This window comes from Aegilops tauschii, chromosome 6 (assembly GCF_002575655.3).
Source record: "Aegilops tauschii subsp. strangulata cultivar AL8/78 chromosome 6, Aet v6.0, whole genome shotgun sequence".
Taxonomy (NCBI): Eukaryota; Viridiplantae; Streptophyta; class Magnoliopsida; order Poales; family Poaceae; genus Aegilops; species Aegilops tauschii.
Window position 1 is genome coordinate 43923597 of NC_053040.3, and position 23307 is coordinate 43946903.

The following is a 23307-nucleotide window of genomic DNA, read 5'->3' on the forward strand; positions in this document are numbered from 1 at the left end:
AGGCTGGTGACTCGTACCGCTTCGCAGCTTAGATCATCTTCACAGCCGTTGATCTTGGGATGGACGGCTGTAGCCGTGTCACTTACTTTTTGAAAGTTACCGCACGTTTGTTGTTTTACTGTACCTGTCGCTGTCTTTCCTTTTTACCTCGCAAGACTCCTTTTAAGCTCACCTCCAGCTTGTGGAGAGGGCATCTTTGATTGTAATTGGGCTTGGCCCTGAAGCCGCCGTGTTCCAGCTGGCGAGAACCCTAGCTACCCTCGCCTGAGTTGAATGAAATTGCTCCCAAAATTGCCCAAAATTCGAGTGATTTCCTCTGTTTGTGTGAGAATTCAGTGTCAGTCCTAGCTAGATCCTGACAATTGGTATCAGATGCGTAGTTGTTGTCCTTGGAGGCGAGATCTGAGTCCCAGATCTGATCTAGGGCAGCGTGAGGCAGCGATTGGCGGCGGTAGATCGATCGGCAGTAGAAAGGTAGGAGTAGTGGTTCCTGGAGAAAACTTCTTCAGTGTAAATTCCCACCCAACCCTCCCTTTCAGTGTTGCTCGCTCCGGCGGTGCGGCGTCTACATCGACCTGAAGGAGAAAATTGGTGCTTGTGTGGGCTGGTTTCCGGGCAACCGGTGCAAAATCCCTTCCCACCACTACCCTAGTAAATCCTCGGGCTGGATCTGCAAGGAATGACCAACAAAAGCCCTGCAGACATGGCTGGCGAAACTCAGGACACTGACATGTTGGAACTCGAATCCTTGCAGTTGGACATCAAAACACTAAGGCAAGATCGAGAAGAGGACAGGAAGGAGTTATATCACTTTACAGAGTCAGTCAATAAGAATTTTGCCAGCATCCAGAGAAACTTCAAGAAAATACAGAGTACTTTGCAGAAGTTGGCCACAGAGCAGTCGGGAGAAGAAGAAGATGAGGATGATGAAAGACCAGATCCTCTTTCTGGACATGGAAGCACTGCTATTCCCCCAGGAAGGCCGAAACAACTACCAAACAACCAACTAGCCACTGACAAACAGGACCCAGCTACGGGTGGATCTGCTATGTTGGTTGACAAAACTACAGGCAGAGAACTGAACTTGGATGGCACTCCAAAAGGACCTTATAGGCACCCAAATCATGCTGCCAACAAGCAGGAATTTCACACGCCGCAACAACAGCAAGTTCAGGGAGTGCAACACTTAAGGACAGTAGAGGAATTTCCTGAAGCAGAGGTCAGAAGGGACAGACACAGACCTTATACTCCTGAAATCAGAAGAAATATCCTTTCTGTCAAGCCTACAAAGTTAAACATTGCTGAATTTGAAGGGTTGGATGCAGATTCATGGATACAAAATATAGAACAGTACTTCTCTACATCTAGAACATCAATTGAGCAAAGAACTGAAATAGCAGTTTCCTATCTGAAGGGAGAAGCTATCCAATGGTGGAGAGGCACTGGGTTTATTGTCAGTAATACCCCTTGGCAGAAATTCTGCTCTGCAATCACACAAAGGTTTGCTGTTACATCTGTGTGTGAAAATGTGAAGGCCTTCCACAAGTTAACTCAACATGCTACTGTTGCTCAATACATTTCTGAATTTGAACAACAAATGAATCTGATGAGGAGGGACAACTCCGCAGTTCCTGACAACTATTACTTGCACAGTTTCATATCAGGGCTAAACCCCTATATTCAAAGCCATCTAGAGTGTTTAGAACGTACTGATATGCAGAAAGCTATGTGGCTAGCAAGAAGGATTGAGAAATCCTGCCCTCCTTCCACTTCTCAGAAGACATATGTTCCAAATTTCAGAAGAGGAACACAAGGAGAAATCCCAAAACCTCCAATGGCCACCAGTACAGCTCCTGCTTCTGTGATACAACAAGCAAGGGAGAAGGGCATTTGCTATAAATGCGGAGAACCTTGGTTCCCTTGTCACAAGCCGGTTTGCAAGATGTCCCAAAAATCTCAGATTCAGGCCCTGCAAGAACAAGCTGGCAATCCTGATATCATATACATAGTTGATGCAGAAGAGGTACAATCTGATGTGGAAGAGGAGCCTCCTGACAGCACAGAACTCAAAATCTCCATGCATGCAGCCACTGGCATACCTGAAGAAAAGAAGAAACATACTTTCACACTGCAAGTCAAAATTGGAAACATTGTAGGCCTGGCCTTAGTAGACAGTGGAAGCACTACTACTTTTATTTCCCCTGCCCTTGCTGCACAATCTGGGTGTTCTGCTACTCCAGTGAAACAAGTTCAAGTGAATGTAGCAAATGGGGGAAAATTATATAGTGATTTCTCCCTCCACAACATTTCCTACAACATTCAAGGAGTTGAACTGGTGTCTGATTTCAGGTTCTTGCAACTCACTGGATATGACATAATTCTTGGAGCAGACTGGATGTACAGACACAGTCCTGTTACCTTTGATTTACCAAACATGTCATTGGGAATTAAACAAGTCACTGGTGAATCAATCACTTTCTTGGATGAGAGTCTGCCCACCAGTCCTTGCACTCCCATCTTACAAGATATGGAGAAAATACTGGATAATATGCTTTCTAGAGCACTCATGTGGATGCAACCAGTGCAACTTGACACACTTTTGGAGACTGTGCAAAAACCTGAAATTACCAAAGTGCTTGAAAACTACAAGGATGTCTTTGAAGAGCCTACTGGCCTACCTCCAAAAAGAGATTGTGACCATGCAATCAACTTAGAGCCTGGAGCTCCTGTTATTAATCAAAGAGGATATAGATTGCCAGATCATCAGAAAAATGCTTTAGAAGAAATTATCAAAGATCTCCTAAAGAAAGGGATTATAAGATTAAGCCATAGTCCTTATTCCTCTCCTACAATTCTGGTAAAGAAAAAGGGCATGGATTGGAGGTTATGCATTGATTATAGAAAACTCAATTCCCACACAATCAAAAACAAATATCCCATACCAATGATAGAAGATCTCCTAGATGAATTAAATGGAGCAAAAATATTTACCAAGCTGGATCTGAGAAGTGGCTATCATCAAATCAGAATGAAAGAGGAAGATATTGGAAAAACTGCTTTTAGCACACACATTGGACTGTTTGAGTTCCTGGTCATGCCCTTTGGAGTAACAAATGGACCCCCTTCATTTACAGAGCTCATGCAGACTGTTTTGGGCCCCTTGTTGAGAGATTGTGTGCTAGTTTTCTTTGATGATATTCTGATCTTCAGTAAATCATATAAGGAACACTTGGAACATGTAGCATTAGTGATGGAAGCACTCAGGAAACATCAGCTGTATGCAAAGCTTTCTAAGTGCATATTTGCACAATCTTAAGTGGAGTATCTTGGTTATGTGATCTCTGACAAGGGAGTTTCAACAGATCCTGCTAAAGTGGAAGCTATTGTGAGCTGGCCCACACCTCAAAATGTGACACACTTGAGGAGCTTCTTGGGACTAGCAGGATATTACAGAAGATTTGTGCAAACTATGGTCTGATTTGCAAACCACTGTTTGATGCACTGAAAAAGGATGCATTTTAGTGGACAGAGAAACAAGCTACTGTTCCAGTTACTGAAGAAAAAAATGACCACTGCACCAATTCTTGCTTTACCAGATTTTTCCTTGCCTTTTATCCTTGAAGCTGATGCATCTGGTTATGGCATTAGGGATGTACTCATGCAAAAAGGGCAGCCTATTGCATTTTTGAGCAAAGCCCGAGGCCCTAAAGCTGCTGGTTGGTCAACCTAGGATAAGGAAGCACTTGCAATCGTTAAAGCAATTAAGAAGTGGAAACATTATTTTGCTTCATCTTCCCTCATAATCAGAACAGATCAACAGAGTTTGAAGTACATCCAAGAGCAAAAAGTAACTGAAGGAGTACAACACAAACTTCTCATCAAGTTAATGGGGTACAAAATTTACAGTGGAATATAAGAAAGGGAAGGAAAACAGAGTAGTTGATGCTCTTTCTGGAGTTAAACATGCCCTCATTGCTCCAGGTTCCAGTACTGCAATTCCCACTTGGATTACTAAAGTGGTCAACAGCTACAAGGATGATGCTAAGTGCTCTGAGTTGATTACTAAACTAGCAATTGATCCCACTGGTCAACCCCCATATACACTTACCAGTGGAGTACTAAGATTGAAGGGCAAAATTGTTATTGGCGCTAACAATGAATTAAGGAACTCATTGCTCACTTCCTTCCACAAATCTGAACTGGGTGGTCACTCTGGAGAGAGAGCCACTTATCACAGACTTAAGATTCTTTTCACATGGTCTGGAATGAGAAAAGCTATACAAGCATTTGTACAATAGTGTCCTGTCTGTCAACTGAACAAAGCACAACATGTTTCCCCTCCTGGCCTGCTACAACCACTTCCAGTCCCTGATTTTGCTTGGACCCATATCAGCATGGATTTTGTGGAAGGATTACCCAAAACTGAGCACAAAAACTTGATTCTGGTTGTTGTGGACAGATTTACTAAGTATGCTCACTTTGTAGCAATGAAACACCCCATAACAGTCAGAACAGTGGCTCAAGCTTTTACTGACAACATTTCAAGTTACATGGATTGCCCACTGTCATAGTGACTGACAGAGACATCATTTTCACAAGCAACCTTTGGCAGAGCCTGTTCAACAAGATGGGGATTAAACTACACATGAGCACCTCATACCACCCTCAGTCTGATGGTCAGACCGAAAGAGTAAATCAATGCTTGGAAAATTACTTAAGGTGCATGGCTTTTGCTCATCCCAGGAAGTGGCACACTTGGCTTTCCATGGCTGAATGGTGGTACAACACCTCTTTCCACACTTCTTTGCAAATGACACCATTCCAGGCTTTGTATGCTAGACCTCCTCCCATGATTGCTGAACTTGTACTCCCACCAGTAGAAGGAGATGATCACCAAGCTCAAGTGGAAAGAGACACAATAGCACAGCAGATCAAAGACAACTTGTTAAAGGCCCAAGAAAGAATGAAATTCTTTGCTGACAGGAAGAGATCAGAAAGACAATTAGCAGTGGGCGACATGGTTTATGTTAAGTTACAACCATACAGACACACCAGTTTAAGTATCCACAGGCACCTGAAACTCCACTCCAAGTATTATGGTCCTTTCAGAGTAAGGGAGAAAATTGGAAATGTGGCTTACAGGTAATAATTACTACCTGAGGGCTGCCAACTCCATCCCAGCTTCCATGTCAGCCAGCTCAAAAAGCACCTCGGTCCAGAAGCAGTACCAAACCCAAAGCTACCATTGTTAGATGAGCAAGGGAACATCCTGATACAACCTGAAGATATACTTGAAAGGAAACTGATTCCTCGAGTACAAGGTGATATCAGCATTCCTATGGTCCAATGGTGTATCAAGTGGCTCAACCTGCCAATGGAGAACGCTACTTGGGAGGATGCAGCTTTCATTCAGAAGGTTTTTCCTGATTTCCATCCTTGAGGGCAAGTCTGTTCTTCGTCGGGGGGAATTGTCAGGCCTGCTCGTGTCGACAACTCTAGAAATGCCACAGTACCGAATCAGTTTGCAGGACGAACGACAACCGTTGATCTACCATCTAAGGGAGGCTGGTGACTCGTACCGCTTCGCAGCTCAGATCATCTTCACAGCCGTTGATCTTGGGATGGACGGCTGTAGCCATGTCACTTACTTTTTAAAAGTTACCGCGCGTTTGTCGTTTTACTGTACCTGTCGCTGTCTTTCCTTTTTACCTCGCAAGACTCCTTTTAAGCTCACCTCCGGCTTGTGGAGAGGGCATCTTTGATTGTAACTCGGCTTGGCCCTGAAGCCGCCGTGTTCCGGCCGGCGAAAACCCTAGCTACCCTCGCTTGAGTTGAATGAAATTGCTCCCAAAATTGCCTAAAATTTGAGTGATTTCCTATGTTTGTGTGAGAATTCAGTGTCAGTCCTAGCTAGATCCTGACACCTCACCCCAGCGCAGGCCCGCAAGGCCTCCCCCAAGATCTCCCACCTCAAGTCCCCAACCAACCCCGACGCCGTCCTCGCCGGCCTCGGCCTCTCCGCCGCCGACGTCGCCGCCCTCGTCGCCAAGGACCCACTGTTCCTCTGCCAAAGTGGAGGGAACCCTGGCCCCCAAGGTGTCTCGCTCACCGGCGCCACTTTCCGCTGTAGATCTGTCGTGTACACCTCTTCGGCTCTTTCGACAACCTCCTCCGGCCGCTCAAGCGCAACTCCTACCTTCTTGGGTCCGACCTCGAGCGGGTGGTCAAGCCCAATGTCGCGGTCCTGCACGAGAGCGGGCTAGGTGATTGCGATATTGCCAAGCTGTGCACCTCTGTGTCATGGATGCTGACCACCACTCTGGAGCGCATTCAGGTGATGGTGGCATGTGCTCAAGGTCTCAGTGTGCCCCGTGGATCCGCGATGTTCAGGCACGCGCTGCATGCCATCGCATTTCTCAGCGAGGAGAAGATCGCCGCCAAAGTGGATTACATGAAGAAGGCGTTTAGGTGGTCAGATGCTCAGGCTGGCACTGCTGTGTCCGAGCTTCCAATGATCCTGGCGTGGTCTAACGACATGATGCAGAACAAGGCGGAGTTCCTCATCTCTGAGGTGGGGCTGGAACCAGGGTACATTGCTTATCGTCCGGCAATGCTTACTTGCAGCCTGGATGGCCGACTCAGGCCCCGGTACTATGTTGTAAAGTTTCTTAAGGAAAATGGATTGCTAGATCGCGATCGGGACTAGTATTCTGCAGTCATGCGGACTGAGAAGGTGTTCATGGAGAAGTACATTTGTCCTCACAAGGTAGCTGCGCCGCACCTCGCTGAAGAATATGCAGCAGCTTGCAGAGGCGAAGTGCCAACTAGATTCAGATTTGCATGAACCAGCAATTACGGTATTAAAGTTTGAAAATGCTTACTGCACCCCAGAGATTTTGATTCTGCGGTAAGCTGCTAGGCTTTTGTTTGCGTGTGCCTGCCTAGCTAACTAGATGTTGGTTGTCTTCCTAGAGTATGCCTATGACATGCTGGTTTGGTCATTGCTACTTGGTATCACTTGATGAAGCTAGTAATTTGTTTCATGAGAGCTGACATGTCCATGTCATCATTCATCTTGCCCATTCTCATGTCATATTGACACACATATTTGAATTAAGAGAGATTGTCAGGTCAGGCCATTGCGCCGATGCATTGAAATATCTGTGATTATATATCTGCATTTATATTTTGTAATACTGATATGGAAGGAGCAGAATATCCTCACCCCCCCCCCCCCCCCCCCCCCCCCCCGGCAGTTTCCACTGCAATTCTCTAATCTAACTTTCAATGAAAGAAGGTCCTCAGTTTGGTCATAGATATGAGAGTTTCCCCTTTTTGATTGAAAATTCTGGACCTTTTTCTTGCAGCGAACAATTTTGGACTTCTTGATGACCACAGTATGTTGATCACTGCCGAGAATGCATGGCATTTTGATATAGTTTGTTGGTTGCTTGCTCTAGTTCTTTTTACCTTAAAATCAATCATCTTCTTGTTCTGCAGTATCTTTGTTTGAAGAGATTAACTGTTGTAAACTAATTTATGGTTTACTAATTTGTATCAGTTTTTTCCTTTATTTTTCTCCTGTATTTCTGAATGGCATACCGACTGATATTCAGTCCCAGGGACAATTGATCTAAAAACTGAATGATGCATATTACAATTTCTGCCTACAGCCTACCAGAAGTACAGTCTTGGTTTTTGAGAATTTTGTAGCTGCATGTTGATTATTATTGTTTATTAGAGCGCAGGAGAAAGAGCTGGGTGTCCTTTTTATTATTATATTGCATGTGATGAAAATCAGCATTTGGATGCCATTGTACAGATAATCCGCCTCTGCCCCTTTCATTGTTTGAAGGTGGAAACAAATTTGCCCTCTCATTTTTTGGGGGGTTTTAACTTTTAAGATAAGAATAGGATATACAGTCTGTCTATTCTTGTGTAAGAAAGGAAAGCTCGGCTGCGTCGTAGAAAGTGTTATTGTTATACTGTCTGTACTTGCTCCATACCATGTTATATTATTCTTTGGAGATGATTCAGTTATTTGCCTCTCTTAAAACACATAAAAGAGCTCATTGCCTCCTCGAGTTAACGATTTGTATTCAGCAAGTTCGTGTTCTGTCTATGAAGTAAGCGATTTGTGATGACTATTGGATGTCGTTCAATCGCTTTTAAGCCATGCCAATCATCTTTTTGTGCTATGAAGTAGGTTGAGGATATTGTCCGTGGAATGATATAGGCTTGCTTGAAGGAGCCTATGTCAGGTACTTCATAATCTAGAGGCATTGTACTTTCTCCTATTTCATGTCCAGCCACAAACTTATGTTTCATCGTCAGAAAAAAAAAAACACCCTGCAGCTACCGAAACAAACTGTGAGCTGCATTAGTTTCAGTTGCACCACTGAATTCATTGGTGCTCTCACTTCCTTTTGTGAATTTTTTTTTGGTCTGGTGAGTTTTGCGTCTGGTGAATTGGTGATTAATTGGCCTAAGCAAGTTAGTACAGAACTAAATATCTGTAAAAGTACATGGCCAGTATCTGAAAAAACTTCCTCCAATGTTATAAACGAGGCAAACTTTTATTCAGGGGCAGGTAAAGAAACTGAGGTGGCGTGTCGTTGTTTTATTGTGCTCAAATTCGTTGATGTGACCTGTCAGCATTGTGCTTCTTTCAGGCAATGGCTCAAAAGTTCATATTGCTGAATGTAATTATAGATCACGTTAAAGCAGTCAAAACGTTGCAGAATGCAGCGTACGCTTTTACAGCATTTATGTTTTATTGGTGTTTGGGTTTATATATTTACTGAATAAATAACAAATATGACTGGTTCCTGCAAAGAGTTCCTTCTTTCCTATTGCGCACCTCCAAAGTGCTAGCTTTGAATTGTAGGCCTATCTCAGAATGTTTATTATACAGGGAGGTGACTGATAGGTGATAGCACAATCTGATCTTCTCAAGAACCGTAGTTCATTCAGCTGCAAGACAAAGCAGATTGCTTTACGTTCTTAGGTGCTATAGTATCGAATAAATATCCTATTAGTTTACAGGATCACATACTTTTAGGTTTTTAATGTGGTTCATGATGAAACAGCTAGAGCTTATCAGCATAATTTTTTGATGTATACTATTACCTCGGTTCGAAAATAACTGACATGCTTTAAGTTCAAATTTGAACTAAAACCATGTCAGTTGTTTCTGAACGGTGGGAGTATCATTTATACTAATTTATACTAATACTGATTTTGGGTGACTGCTCGTCATCCTCTGTATATCACTGATGCTGCATGCCAGAACAAGTTTTTAGATTTCCTTTCTAGAGATAGTTGTGCTTAGAATCAGCATATTGTCACCAGATGTGCACTCCATTTACCCTTTTAAAAGGGAAAGGAGCAGGCATATTTGATAGCGAGAGACTCCTTGACAACATCCCAATTCAAAATATCGATACAGTTATTATTGTTCTTGCAATGAAATGCCTACTTTTCTAAGCACACACGTTTTCAGCATAAGACAAAGTATAAGACAAAGTATAATTTATGTGAAACACACACGATTTTGAAACGGTCGCACACAGTTATTATGGTTTGATTGGCTCCACACTGCATAAGACAAAGTATTTGTTTCAAAATCCTGGCAGGTAATTTCGGAGTTAGGAAATTGGAGTATCTACACCACTTTGTCGAGTTTGTTTAATTTATGTGAAAATCAATGCTAATGTGAGATTCTGTTTATGTTTAGCAGGCAGAGTTAGGTCAACAGAACAAGTATATTACTCTATGCTCCCTAATTTTTAAGCATCACAATCAATTGAGGACTCAATGCAGCTTTGGGGTCCTTCTGGACCCTTAGTTTGTTCAAAAAAATAACAATTGAGGACTCAATTGGGAATTGGGTCATTTGATTTTGACCGGATCAACAATTTCTTAAGAAACTCTTTTATTTAATTCTTTCATTCATTGTGGTCCTTAATTTTTAAGCTTTTTCATTCAGTTGAGGTATCCAATTTCAGATTTGGTTCATGATTTTCACCGGGTCAACGATTTTAAAAATTAATTGGGAGCAACCGGCATATAAAAACATATGAAAAAAGAAGCAACAATATGTGATATTGTAGCCCCAAAATATTGCATGCAGACACCAGTGCACAAAATTCCCCCACATAAGTATGAGTTGATTAGCAGATAACACAAAATTACACCGCAAAAGGCCCACCAAAACACTGTATTATAAATAAAATGAAAAACAAACTCGATCATCTCCCCCTAGCCAAACCAAATACTCCCTCCGTTCCAAAATATAAGGTGTATTTGTTTGTCTGAAAAGTCAAATTTATTTAACTTTGACCAAGTTCGGGGTGAAAAATATTGGCATCCACAATGCTAAATAAAAAATATGTAAATTCATTTCATGATGAATCTAATGATACTAATTTGATATTATGGATATTAATATATTTTCCAATAAATTTAGTGAAACTTAAAGAGGTTTGACTTTAAAAAAAGCTAATACTCCCTCTGTAAAGAAATATAAGAGTGCTTGGATTTTTTTTACAGAGGGAGTACACCTTATATTTTAAAACATGTGCAGTAAAAGAATAATGAAAATCCAACAACACGAATGGTGCAACAAAGTTCGCCCTACCCTTTCTAGTCAAGGATGATTCCTTGACTCCTAGGCAAAATAGGAAACAACTAATGTGGTTGTATAGATTTTTTTTTCTTCTTCCTGAGAATCATGTGATTGTATAGATAATGCACAGATGTCAGTAAAAAAAATGTAGAGTTTGGTCAAAAAACAAACTTCCTCCAGTGAGCTAGATGTCTCCAAGTTCTCGTTTTGGATATTGAGCTAAACAATATTATGATTTGAAGATATTGGGACCAACTTAGATACCCAGGAAAAGAGCAACTAGCACAAGATAATAATACTTTAGGTCTTGAGAGGCAAATAGGAATCATAAGTACCTAGTTGTTGAACACAATGCGGCAAGAACTAGAGGGTGCTCTTGTAAAATTTACAATCAGGTCGAATTCAGGGCAAAGAACACTTAAAATCTTGATCCAATGGATGGAAGTGCATCAGCTTTTGTGTCATTGAAAGAGAAACAAAGAATAAATTCAGTTGTCTTCATTTTTTTTTTTTTTGAGAGAGCTAGTTGTCTTCATTTTGTTTTGAGAGAGCTAGTTGTCTTCATAGGAGAACCAAAAACTCTTCACTGGAGTGCAGTATGTTCGCCCAGCCCAGCCCAGCCTAGCCCATCATCAGCGAGACTGGCTCGTGGGGTCACCTTGTCAGCATCAAGGTCGAACCAGACCAGACCATTCTCTCTCTCCCTCTCTGAAAAAACAAAGAAAAAAAAATAACAGTCCAGTCCAGACCGGGAACGGATCCTCTATCATCACGAAGGGATGTCATGAAGCTACAGTGCAAATCCAATGCAAAACAAAGAAGGGATGTCACGGGTACTGTAGCGATATGTACTGTAGAAAGTTACTGTTCATAGAAAAGAAATCTGAAATTGATTTTATTGCCTCATAATTTTGTTTGTATGTAATTTATGTAAATGTATACAGTACATTTGTAACTTGCAAATTAATTCAAGTCATTTTAGTCTTAATCATATGGATGTGAAGAAGGGATGTTAGGGTACTGTAGCTTCCCTGACATCCCTTCGTGATGTTAGAGGATCTCGTTCCGTCCAGGCCATGCAAATCCTCTCGCACCAGGCCGTCGTTCCCCATTCCCTCGCCGCCGGCGCCACCGCGCCGCCGCAGCGCCATGCTCCGGCTCCGCCACAGCGTCCTTGCCCAGATCCTCCCTTCCACCTCCGCCTCCACCATCTCCCCTCTCCACCGCCTCTTCTCCGCCGCCGCGCCCGCCGTTTCCCCCAACCCTAGCTTCGCCGTGGAGGAGTACCTCGTCTCCACATGTGGCCTCACCCGACCCCAGTGAGGGAGTCCTGGACTAAGGGGTCCTCGGGCGTCCGGCCTGTCATCCATGGGCCGGACTGATGGGCTGTGAAGACATGAAGGCCGAAGACTGTACCCGTGTCCGGATTGGACTTTCCTTGGCGTGGAAGGCAAGCTTGGCGATCAACTATGAAGATTCCTTTCTATATAACCGACTCTATGTAAACCCTATATCTCTCCGGTGTCTATATAAACCGGAGGGCATAGTCCAAATAGAGGATACTCATTACCATATTCACATAGGCTAGACTTCTAGGGTTTAGCCATTACGATCTCATGGTAGCTCAACTCCTGTAACACTCATATTCATCAATATCAATCAAGCAGGAAGTAGGGTATTACCTCCATAGAGAGGGCCCGAACCTGGGTAAACATCGTGTCCCCTGTCTCCTGTTACCATCGATCCTAGACGCACAGTTCGGGACCCCCTACCCGAGATCCACCGGTTTTGACACCGACATTGGTGTTTTCATTGAGAGTTCCACTGTGCCGTCGCCAAGAGGATTGATGGCTCGCCATGTTCTCAAGGATAATATCATCTCCGGAGGAACTCTGGCTCCAGGCCAAACCCTCCGGCTGGGCGGCTTCGTCATGACCGCCGCGTCGGCCCTTAAGCCGACGATGACCTCTCAAGTCATCGAAAATCGCCTCCGCGTCGATCCCGAATATTCTGCCCGGATGGACCCAACGGAGTTATCGTCATTGAACGAACTCCTGGATCGCATGCCCGCCTTGGGGGTCGCCACAGACTACGACCGGGTTGGGCTTAAACCCGACGAGAGAGAAATTAAAACTCCACCGATCACCCACCAGATACCAGTAATCGAGGAGCGGAGCAACTCTTCTACTATATTGAAGACGAACTATGTTCGGATCTCCGATCTTGAAGGGCCGGATATTCTCCGGTAGAAAGGCATGTTCCGTCACCCGAACACGGAGTTGGACGATGAGCCTAAAAAATCAGTCGATATTTCGGAGCCCGAACTGCCAGGGCCGGTAGATCTTCAAATTCTGGATCCAAAATCGGGTCAGGGTTCGGATTTTGTTCCACCCACCCACCCGGACAAAGACGCTCTCATGAGCATCAAACAACAGCCTCAGGAAACGGTCCACCACTTCTGGGCCAGATTCCTCCTTGTCAAAGATAAGGTAAAAGATTGCCGTGACGAAGACGCGATAGCAGCATTCTGCAACAACTACGCGGACGAAGGCATCCTAAATGCCATCAATTGCCGCCGCATACTAAAGTTTGCTGACTTAGCAACTATCGTACTAAAGTACAGCGTAATGGAAAGCACCTGGAAAATTCAGGCAGCTCGTTGGGAACCGTCGGTGCCAACCCAACTCATCCCACAGGCGAAAAGGACGCACCCCCGCGGTACGCCCAGTCGAACAATCAAAAAACATAACCCAATCACGCTGCACGACACTGTTCTGGAGGGATGGCTTAGTGGCCCGTGCAAAATACACACGACGCCGGATACCGCGGCAATCCATAGCCTTAGAGCATGCTTGATACTTCGGCAGGTAGCCAAGAGCGGCGAGGACATCCTTATCAAGGACACCCCAGGACAGCACCCTCCAGCAAACGACGACACTAGAGTATTGACAGTCTTCGAGACATTCGCTTCAAACAATAAGCGTAAAAGGGCACTGCGCGATCTCATCGAAGTTTGCCAGGTCGCCACAATTGACCTCTGGAACGACACGGCCATAACCTTTAACGCCAGTGATGAACCCAAATACAGAACAGTCCGAGCGCCAGCTGCATTAGTCCTCGGTCCCATCGTGGACGGTTTTCGACTCACAAAGGTCCTCATGGACGGCGGCAGCGGACTAAACCTCATCTACGAGGATACGCTCCACAAGATGGAAATAGACATGAGCCGCATCGAGAAAAGCAGCACGACCTTTCGAGGTATCATTCCCAGTCGGGAAGCGTGGTGTGCGGGAAAAATTACACTCGATGTGGTATTCGGCACGCCGGAGAATTATCGATCTGAAGAAATAACCTTCCAGGTGGCCCCTTTCAACAGCGGATACCACGCCCTGTTAGGGCGAGAGGCCTTCATGCACTTTCAAGCCATACCCCATTATGGGTATATGAAGCTAAAAATGCCCGGGCCTAATGGAATAATCACCCTCGTCAGCGATCCGGATATAGCACTCCGCGCCGAGAACAAAACTGCATCCTTGGCCCTCGAGGCATTATCCGAGGCCCTTGCGGCTGAAGAACTAACCGCACTACGCTCCACTGTGGACAGAGAGACAAACGACCCAAATCTACCTCCTTCAAGCCAGCAGAAGAAACGGTCAAATTTCAGGTCCATCCAACAGACCCGAAGAAGACAGCCTCTATCGGAGCGCAACTCAGCCCCTCAGTCGACGCAGCACTGCGAGACTTCCTACGCGAAAATTGGGATATATTCGCCTGGCACCCATCAGATATGCCAGGAATCCCACGCGAGTTGGCCGAACACAGCCTCAACATACTAAAGGGATATAAGCCGGTCAAACAAACCCTGCGGCGCTTTTCCGAACCCAAACGACAAGCTATGGGGGAGGAGCTAGCCAAACTCATCGAGGCCAGATTCATCAAAGATATTAAACATCCGGACTGGCTGGCAAACTTGGTAATGGTACCAAAGAAGGATAAATCCTGGCGCCTATGCGTCGATTTCAAAGACCTTAACAAGGCTTGCCCTAAAGATCCTTTCCCCCTTCCTCGCATTGATCAAATCATTGATGCTACTGCAGGACACGACTCGCTATGCTTCCTCGATGCATATTCCGGATACCATCAAATCAAAATGAAGGAGTCCGATCAAGCTGCAACAGCATTCATTACACCATATGGTCCGTTTTGCTTCAACACCATGCCTTTCGAGCTCAAGAACGCCGGTGCCACCTACCAGCGCATGATCCAAACATGCCTCGAGAAACAGATCGGCAAGACAGTGGAGGCCTACGTGGACGACGTCGTCATCAAAACTAGACACGTCGAAACACTAATAGACGACTTGCGTCTAACATTCGACAACCTCTGCGCATACGACATCAAGCTTAACCCGGAAAAATGCGTCTTCGGCATCCCCGTCGGTAAACTACTGGGCTTCATCGTTTCCATTAGAGGAATTGAGGAAAATCCAGCCAAAATCTGAGCTCTGTCACAATTGGCCACGCCAACCGAACTCAAACAGGTCCAAAAACTCGCCGGGTGCATGGCAGCCTTAAGCCGCTTTATCTCCAGGTTGGGGGAAAAGGCGCTGCCCCTTTATCGCCTTCTACGGCGCACCGATAACTTCGAGTGGACAGATGCGGCGACAGGCGGATTGGAAGAAATAAAAGCCCTTTTGGCAAGCAACCCAATCCTGGCCGCGCCAAACGTCGGCGAACCAATGCTCCTATATATATATATCGGCAACACACCAGGTGGTGAGCGCCGTACTCGTCGTCGAGCGAGAACAGGACGGACACAAATTTCCGCTCCAAAAGCCGGTATACTACGTATCCACCGTCCTCACACCATGCAAATCCCGGTACCCACACTATCAAAAGATAGCATATGCAGTCTTCATGGCATCTCGAAAATTGCAACACTACTTTCAGGAGTGCTCGATCACGGTGGCTTCTGAAGTGCCCCTCAATGATATAATCAACAACCGGGATGCAACGGGCTGGATTGCCAAATGGGCCATTGAGCTCCTGCCATTTGACATCATGTGCAAACCATGTCAAGCCATCAAATCCTAGGTACTGGCTGACTTCGTCGCCGAATGGACAGAGGCCGAACTCCCTAAAGAGTACGGCACGTATTCCAACTGGGTTATGCACTTTGATGGCTCAAAAATGTTGGCAGGACTAGGGGCGGGCGTCATATTAACGTCCCCCACAGGAGATATCGTCCAGTACGTACTCCAAATATTATACACAGACTCCAACAACACAGGCGAATACGAGGCCTTGCTACATGGCCTTCGGATGGCCGTATCAATGGGCATACAGTGCCTGGAGGTGCGCGGGGACTCAAACCTCGCAATATCCCAAATTAATGGAGACTTTGATGCCAAAGATCCAATGATGGCAGCTTATCGCAATGCCGTCTTGAAGATGTCGGCTCGGTTCGAGGGGCTCGAATTTCACCACGTCGCCCGCGAAAGTAATCAGGCGGCAGACGTCCTTGCTCGCATCGGCGCTAAGCGCGACCCCGTCCCACCTAACATCTTCCTTGAAAGGCTCTTTAAGCCATCCATGGTGTGGCAAGGGGGAGATAGCAACGACGGTCCCATTCTGAACACAAACATAGATAGCGAACACGCCGATATCATCGGAGGCTCAGCCACCGAAATAACACCCTCGGCCCACCTCATCATGGTAGTAATTGCCCCGTGAACCGAACCATTCTTGGCCTACCTTCATAGGAAGGAGCTCCCAGAAGATCAGAACGAGGCTCGCCGCATTGTTCGGCGTTCGAAGGCCTATAAAGTTCACGAAGGGGAGCTCTACAAGAAAAGCACTACCGGAGTCCTTCAAAGGTGCATCTCCGAGGAGGAAGGGCGGAAACTCTTGGCTGAAATTCACGCCGGTCTCGGTGGGCACCACGCCGCAGCCCGGGCACTTGTCAGCAAGGCCTTCCGGACAAGATTTTATTGACCTACGGCTCAAGCAGATGCACAGGATCTCGTCCAGCGCTGCGTTGGATGCCAACTCTACGCCAACCAAAGCCATATGCCCCCAACCGCCCTACAAACAATACCCATTACATGGCCCTTTGCAGTCTGGGGCTTGGACATGGTCGGACCCCTTAAAGGGGGAAGCCATAAGAAAAAATATCTGCTGGTCATGATGGACAAATTCACCAAGTGGATAGAGGCTAACCCAGTTAAAACGGCTGAGTCCGGACCGGTGATTGCATTTATATCCGATGTGGTGCACCGTTATGGTGTCCCGCACAGCATCATCACTGATAACGATTCCAATTTCACAGCGGATGAGGTCAAAACCTGGTGTGCTAATCTGGGCATTAAGCTCGATTACGCCTCTATCTACCACCCGCAAACAAACGGTCAAGTCGAGCGAGCCAATGGTCTAATTATGAGCGGCATCAAACCCAGGCTAGTGCGGTCTTTGAAAGAATCAGACAAGCACTGGGTCGAGGAGCTCGACTCCGTACTCTGGGGGCTACGGACCACGCCCAACCGTACTACCGGATACACACCTTTCTTCATGGTATACGGTGCAGAGGCCGTATTGCCCTGCGACATTATACATGACTCACCTCGAGTGCGTATGTACGAAGAGAAAGAGGCCGAGTTGGATCGGCACGACAGCCTAGACGCCCTGGAGGAGGAGCGCGACGTCGCCAAAGCCTGTTCAGCATTTTATCAACAGCAGGCTCGAAGATATCAAAGCAGGGAAGTACGGGCCAAGACTTACAACGTTGGCGAAATTGTTCTACGCTTGCCGGAGAAGAAAAAGGACAAACTCAAGCCCAAATGGGAGGGTCCCTTCATAATTGACGAAGTCCTTACTGGCGGAGCGTACCGTCTTCGTGATGCATCAGATAATCGCCTAGAGCCGAACCCCTGGAACGTGGCCAGACTCCGAAGGTTTTATGCCTAGCGCCGAATTCTTTGTTCGTCCCCTTCTCCCCAGTAGTTTCCATTACTTTTTCTCTCTTTTCCACCTTTATCTTTTTGCTTTAAAGCTCTCATACAGCTCGACCGAACACTGCTGACATACACATCTTTACATATGTACGTCCACTACACCTGGGGGCTTCTTGAATAGAAGCTTGTTAACATTATTTGCCGAGCGTCAAGCTCATCATACATACGCGTTTTTCCCGTGTGTCTTTTCTTCACCATTATATGCATCGATATGACTTAAGTTTTGGCCAAGCTGGGTTGCCTAGCTCCTGTGCTTACCCCTACGTTCCCGATTGTTCGGCTAGGTGGTAAAGGGAGCACCTCTGCGATTGTTACTGTCGGGTCATCCGGATGTGTACCTCAGACTGGGTGAAACCGAAATCTAGCGTTCTTAAGGGAATATTCGGTTGGTGGATGAAAAATACTTTTTGCACTCACTCTATTGTGAACCCCCAGAAGCTGTACACACTGTGATTTTCACATCACAAGTCGGACATGTCTACTAATGCATGCACACCCAGGGAAAGAAAACTTAACGGAACTATTCTCCCTGGAAGATGTTTCTTATAATATAAATGTAATATAACATAACTAGCCGGATACAACTTGTCTGTTCAAGCAATTATGACCCCTACGCTTAGTTCCACGCATACCCCGGCCTATTCGGTTGTGACGGTATTCGGAAACACTCCGCGCCTTCAGGTCCGGAGGTTGAAGAGAAAAGGTCTGCCATGACAAATGATATACAATTCAGCTAGAATTCCACATGGTGAGGAAAGTACATAGTCACTTGAACTCAAACACTTCTTCCTCTGTACCATCTAACAGGCAGCCTAACTTACAATCATGTTGGGAATATTTGGCGGCCACCTCTACTTGGTCATATACTAAACTAACGGGAATTTCTTCCCCATTTGGCCCCAACGGTCCAACCCGGGCCATGTGATTAGGATTCAGCTTGGTATATCGCGTCTTCACCATGGCCCAGGCTTCTCGCGCACCCTCTCGGCAGGCCGATATCTTCCATAATTGGATACGCCGCCGCGCTCCCTTGAACAGCTCTACAAGCTCATCCATACTTCCCGGAGGGGAGGCGGATGGCCATAAGGCCTTGGCAACACTCCGCATGGCCAGCCGAGCATGCTCGTGCACTTCCGATAGTCTTTGCAGCAGATCACTTGCTGATACGGACACCTCCTCTTCAGGACGGCCCGTCAATATACCTGCAAGCATAGCTATATCAGTTCCATTTTTCTCCGAACTACTAAAAAACAACAAGTTCGGAAACATACTGAACATGCCGCCCCGCAGCTTCTTGTTCTCCTTTACGGAGTCGGCTAGCTGGGCCCGCACATCTTTCAACTCTTCACCCAACTTAGTGTTGGAATCCTGTAGCTTGTTTTTCTCGTCCCTGACGTGGGCCAGCACAGGCTCGCCCGTGGCGTGTTGCCTCTTTGCCACTTTTTCTCCCTCTTGGGCGATCTTCAACTTCTTCTCAAGTTGATCAGGCGACCCTATTATGCGATCAGTGGCAGTATTAGCACAATTGGTATACATTTACTGTTCCTCGATGGAGGGGAACGTTACCAATGGACGACTTCTTCAAGTCTCCCAGTTTGGCGGTAGCAGCTTTTAGCTACGCCCGACACTGCTCCAGCTCTTGGGCTAGCAGACTATTCTTCTCCGCGAGGACCTGGTTGTTCAACAATCCATAAATCAGTTGTGCGAACTGCTTTCAGTCTTCGGGGCTACGGGTATATGGTTATCCTTTTTTGACAAAGAAAACTTACCTGCACATCTATCAGATATTGCCTCGTGGCTTTTCTAAGCCCGTCTCCAGCAGCTCGGATGTATGCGTCGCCCGAGCTAAAGGCATTAAATGCCTCGTCTGAGAACTTCGGGTCTCGTAAAACAGCTCTGCAGCGCCGATGATTCATGGCGCTATCTACTTCTGAGTTGGTAATAGACATATTGTCCGAACCCTCGGCCGAAGGGCAGTCCAGCTTTGTTCCTACATCGGCCCCCGTCTCCCCGACTGGATCTAAATCTTAGTTGTTGGGAGCGCGGCCGGCCGGACCCCCGGACACAGTTCGGCGAGCCTTTTTCCTGTAATCAAACAGGCGCATAGGTCACAGTTGGACACGGCCACTGAAAAATATATTTATCCGTACCTCCTCGATGAGGGCCCGGCGGTGCCTTCACCGGCCCTCCTCTTCGAAGGCCTGCCCGGCGCAGGAACCGATTTCCTCGGTATCGTCAAACGCCTCCCCTGTAGAACGCGCGACAATGCGGTGGGTGAGGCAGAGTAAGAGCACCCTTTCGGAGAAGGTGTTTCTTGATTACTTACCTGTGAAGCGGGAAGAAGACCAGGGTAGTCGGCAATGATGGCCACTTCTGTGCCACATAGCTCGTCTGGTAAAACACCCCCTCCGCGAGCACCACAAATATATCCGGATCCTCTTCAAACCAGGGATCAAGCTCCCGGTTGTGGTCCTCCAGCTGTGGGGCAGGACTATAAAATCCCTCGGTGACCTTTCGCTAGTGCTGTCATAAGCAAACAAACTAGAAATTTATCAAAGGCAATTCGGAGATGGAAGGAGTAAAAACAGAGGTGTCGGGCCTTACCCAACTGGAGGGTTATACATAGAGTACCCGTCTATGAGTTTGATGCGAAGAAATTACTTTTCCTCCCCTTTGAACAGCTCGGCTAATATCTTAGCCAAAGCGGCAGGGGTATCCGGAACTTTCCGGCCGCAGCGAGAGGCGTCGTTCTCCCCATTGTAGTGCCACATTGGAAGCCCTCGGTATTGGAGCGGCTGAACCCCTCGCACTAAGCAGATCGCCATAACCTCGATTACTGTGAGTCCGGACTGAGTGAGCTCTTTTATCCTGCTCATCAGCTGATGAACCTCCGCGCCATCTTCCTCTTCAAGACTTCGGGGACGCCAACTATGGCGTTTCTTCAGCGGGACGCGCGCAAATTCAGGAAGACCCTTCCGAACCGGGTCGGGAAGCGCAACGTCCTCTATATAAAACCATTCGAAGGGCCATTCATCAGGTGCCTTCCTTGGTGTGCCGGATGGATATCCGGTATCGGCGACGCGCCATACTTCGGCTCTGCCCACTTCAAATATTGACCCTTCGTGATTGCGCGGGACGAGACAGAACAACTTCCTCCACAACTCGAAATGAGCCTCGACGCCCAGGAATAGTTCGCATAAAGTGACATAACCCGCAATGTGCATAATAGAGGCCAGAGTGAAGTTGTGGAGCTGGAGGCCGTAGTACTCCAGAAGCCCTCGGAGGAACTGATGGATTGGAAATCCAACGCCTCTCAGCAGGTAGGGGACAAAACACACTCGTTCTCCCCCGGACGGATTGGGAAAGTCCTCTGCCTGAGTCCCCTCATTGAAGGAAGCTAACCCCGTTCGAACAGGGACTAGATCTGCATGGGGAAGGAATCCCTGCGTTTGCAACTTCGTCAATCGGCTATGAGACACAGAACACCTCTCCCACTCGCCTTTCTCTGGGTCGGGACGAGCGGAGGAGCTGGGAATACTAGCCATGCTGGAATGATTTCTCCTAAGCAGTCTCTGGGGATTTCTTCTGCGTAGCGCTGAATGGATCTGGGATCCAATCTCTTTAAATAGGCGCTCTTCCTCGCGTGGATGGGATGTTATTCGCAAAAATACCCTGACTTTCCACATTCGCTCGACCCGTGGAGGACGAAGATTATTTAAACGTGCAGAAGCCAAGGAGACGACATTGGATCAATGGCCGAATATATTACTTGGAGATCATCGAAGGAGGAACCCGCCTTGCAATGCCGAAGACAATATGTGTGCCGAACGCCTCGCTATTGAAGACTGGTTTGGGGGCTACTGAGGGAGTCCTGGACTAAGGGGTCCTCGGTCGTCCGGCCTATTATCCATGGGCTGGACTGATGGGCTGTGAAGACATGAAGGCCGAAGACTGTACCCGTGTCCGGATTGGACTTTCCTTGGCTTGGAAGGCAAGCTTGGCGATCAACTATATATGAAGATTCCTTTCTATATAACCGACTCTATGTAAACCCTAGATCTCTCCGGTGTCTATATAAACCGGAGGGCATAGTCCAAATAGAGGATACTCATTACCATATTCACATAGGCTAGACTTCTAGGGTTTAGCCATTACGATCTCGTGGTAGATCAACTCTTGTAACACTCATATTCATCAAGATCAATCAAGCAGGAAGTAGGGTATTATCTCCATAGAGAGAGCCCGAACTTGGGTAACCATCGTGTCCCCCGTCTCCTGTTACCATCGATCCTAGACGCACAGTTCGAGACCCCCTACCCGAGATCCGCCGGTTTTGACACCGACACCCAGGCCCTCAAGGCCTCCGCCAAGTCTCCCACCTCAAATCCCCCACCAATCCCGACGCACGGCTCGCCTTCCTCGCTGGCCTCGGCCTGTCCGGCGCCGACATCGCCTCCATCGTCGCCAAGGACCTGCAGTTGCTCTGCGCCAAACTGGAGAGAACCCTGACCCCCAACGTCGCCGGGCTCACCGGCCTCGGCCTCTCGCATTCTCAGATCGGGCGCCTCATCTCCTACTGCCACGGCAATTTACATCTGACATTCATCGTCTCCAAGCTGCAGTACTACCTGCTCCTCTTCGGTTCCATTGACAACACCCTTCGAGCTCTCAAGCGCAACTTCTACCTTATCTCGTCTGACCTCGAGAGGGTGGTCAAGCCCAACGTGGCCGCCCTGCGGGACTCGGGGCTGGGTGATTGCGACATTGCCAAGGTGTGCCTCTCTAATCCACGGTTGCTCACCACCAATGTAGAATCCATCCGGACAACGGTGGCTTGCGCTGAAAGTCTTGGTGTGCCGTGTGGATCTCGGATGTTCAGACAGGCGTTGCAGGCTGTCACATTCCTCAGCGTTCAGAAGATTGCCGTCAGAGTAGAGTACTTGAAGACCATTTTAAGGTGGTCGGATGCTGAGGTGGGCATTGCTTTGACCAAGTCGCCAGGGGTGCTGAGGCATTCTAATGAAAGGCTACGGCGCACCTCAGAGTTCCTCATCTCCGAGGTGGGGTTGGAACCGGCATATATTGCCCATCGCCCGGCATTGCTCACTTATAGCCTGGAGGGCCGGCTCAGAGCCCGGTACTACCATGTAAAGTTTCTGAAGGCAAATCGATTCCTAGAGCGCGACTTTAGCTACTTTAGTATAGTGCAGAAGAGCGAGAAGGTATTCATGGAGAAGTTCATATGCCCTCACAAGGAAGCTGCACCCCACCTCGCTGATGACTATGTCGATGCTTGCAGAGGGCAAGTACCCACTAGACTCAGATTTGCATGAGCAAAGAACGGGTATGAAAATTGGTATGCATTATGTCAGTCGGTCAAGAAGAAAGCATCGCGCTGCTATGAACTTGTTCGTCATGTCATATTGACACACATATTGCAACCAAGAGAGTGTGAGATTAGAGCATCCCGCAAGTGATTTGAAATATCACTGAGTAGCATTTCTGCACACTCTGCATCTGTATGTTCTGAAATAGCCATTGCAGATTTCAATGCCATCGTCAATCTATCTTTAGATGAAAGAATGTTCTCATTTTGGCCTTGAAGATAATATGAAGTCTCAAACTTCCCTGTGGATGAAATTTTTTTGGGCTTCTTTTTGCACGGGTAACA

General features: G+C 46.9%; 2 protein-coding genes across 2 annotated transcripts; both read left to right on the forward strand.

Moving 5' to 3' along the window:
- The first annotated feature begins 703 nt into the window (after positions 1–703).
- LOC120966802 (uncharacterized) lies at positions 704–3316 on the forward strand. The gene has a single exon (XM_040393347.1). It carries the CDS (start codon positions 704–706, stop codon positions 3314–3316), a length of 2613 nt encoding a protein of 870 aa, XP_040249281.1.
- Positions 3317–19901: 16585 nt separating this feature from the next.
- LOC120966803 (uncharacterized) lies at positions 19902–22969 on the forward strand. Its single transcript, XM_040393348.1, has 2 exons — positions 19902–19986; positions 21987–22969. The coding sequence occupies exons 1-2, from the start codon at positions 19902–19904 to the stop codon at positions 22967–22969; spliced, it is 1068 nt and encodes a 355-aa protein (XP_040249282.1).
- The last annotated feature ends 338 nt before the right edge of the window (positions 22970–23307 follow it).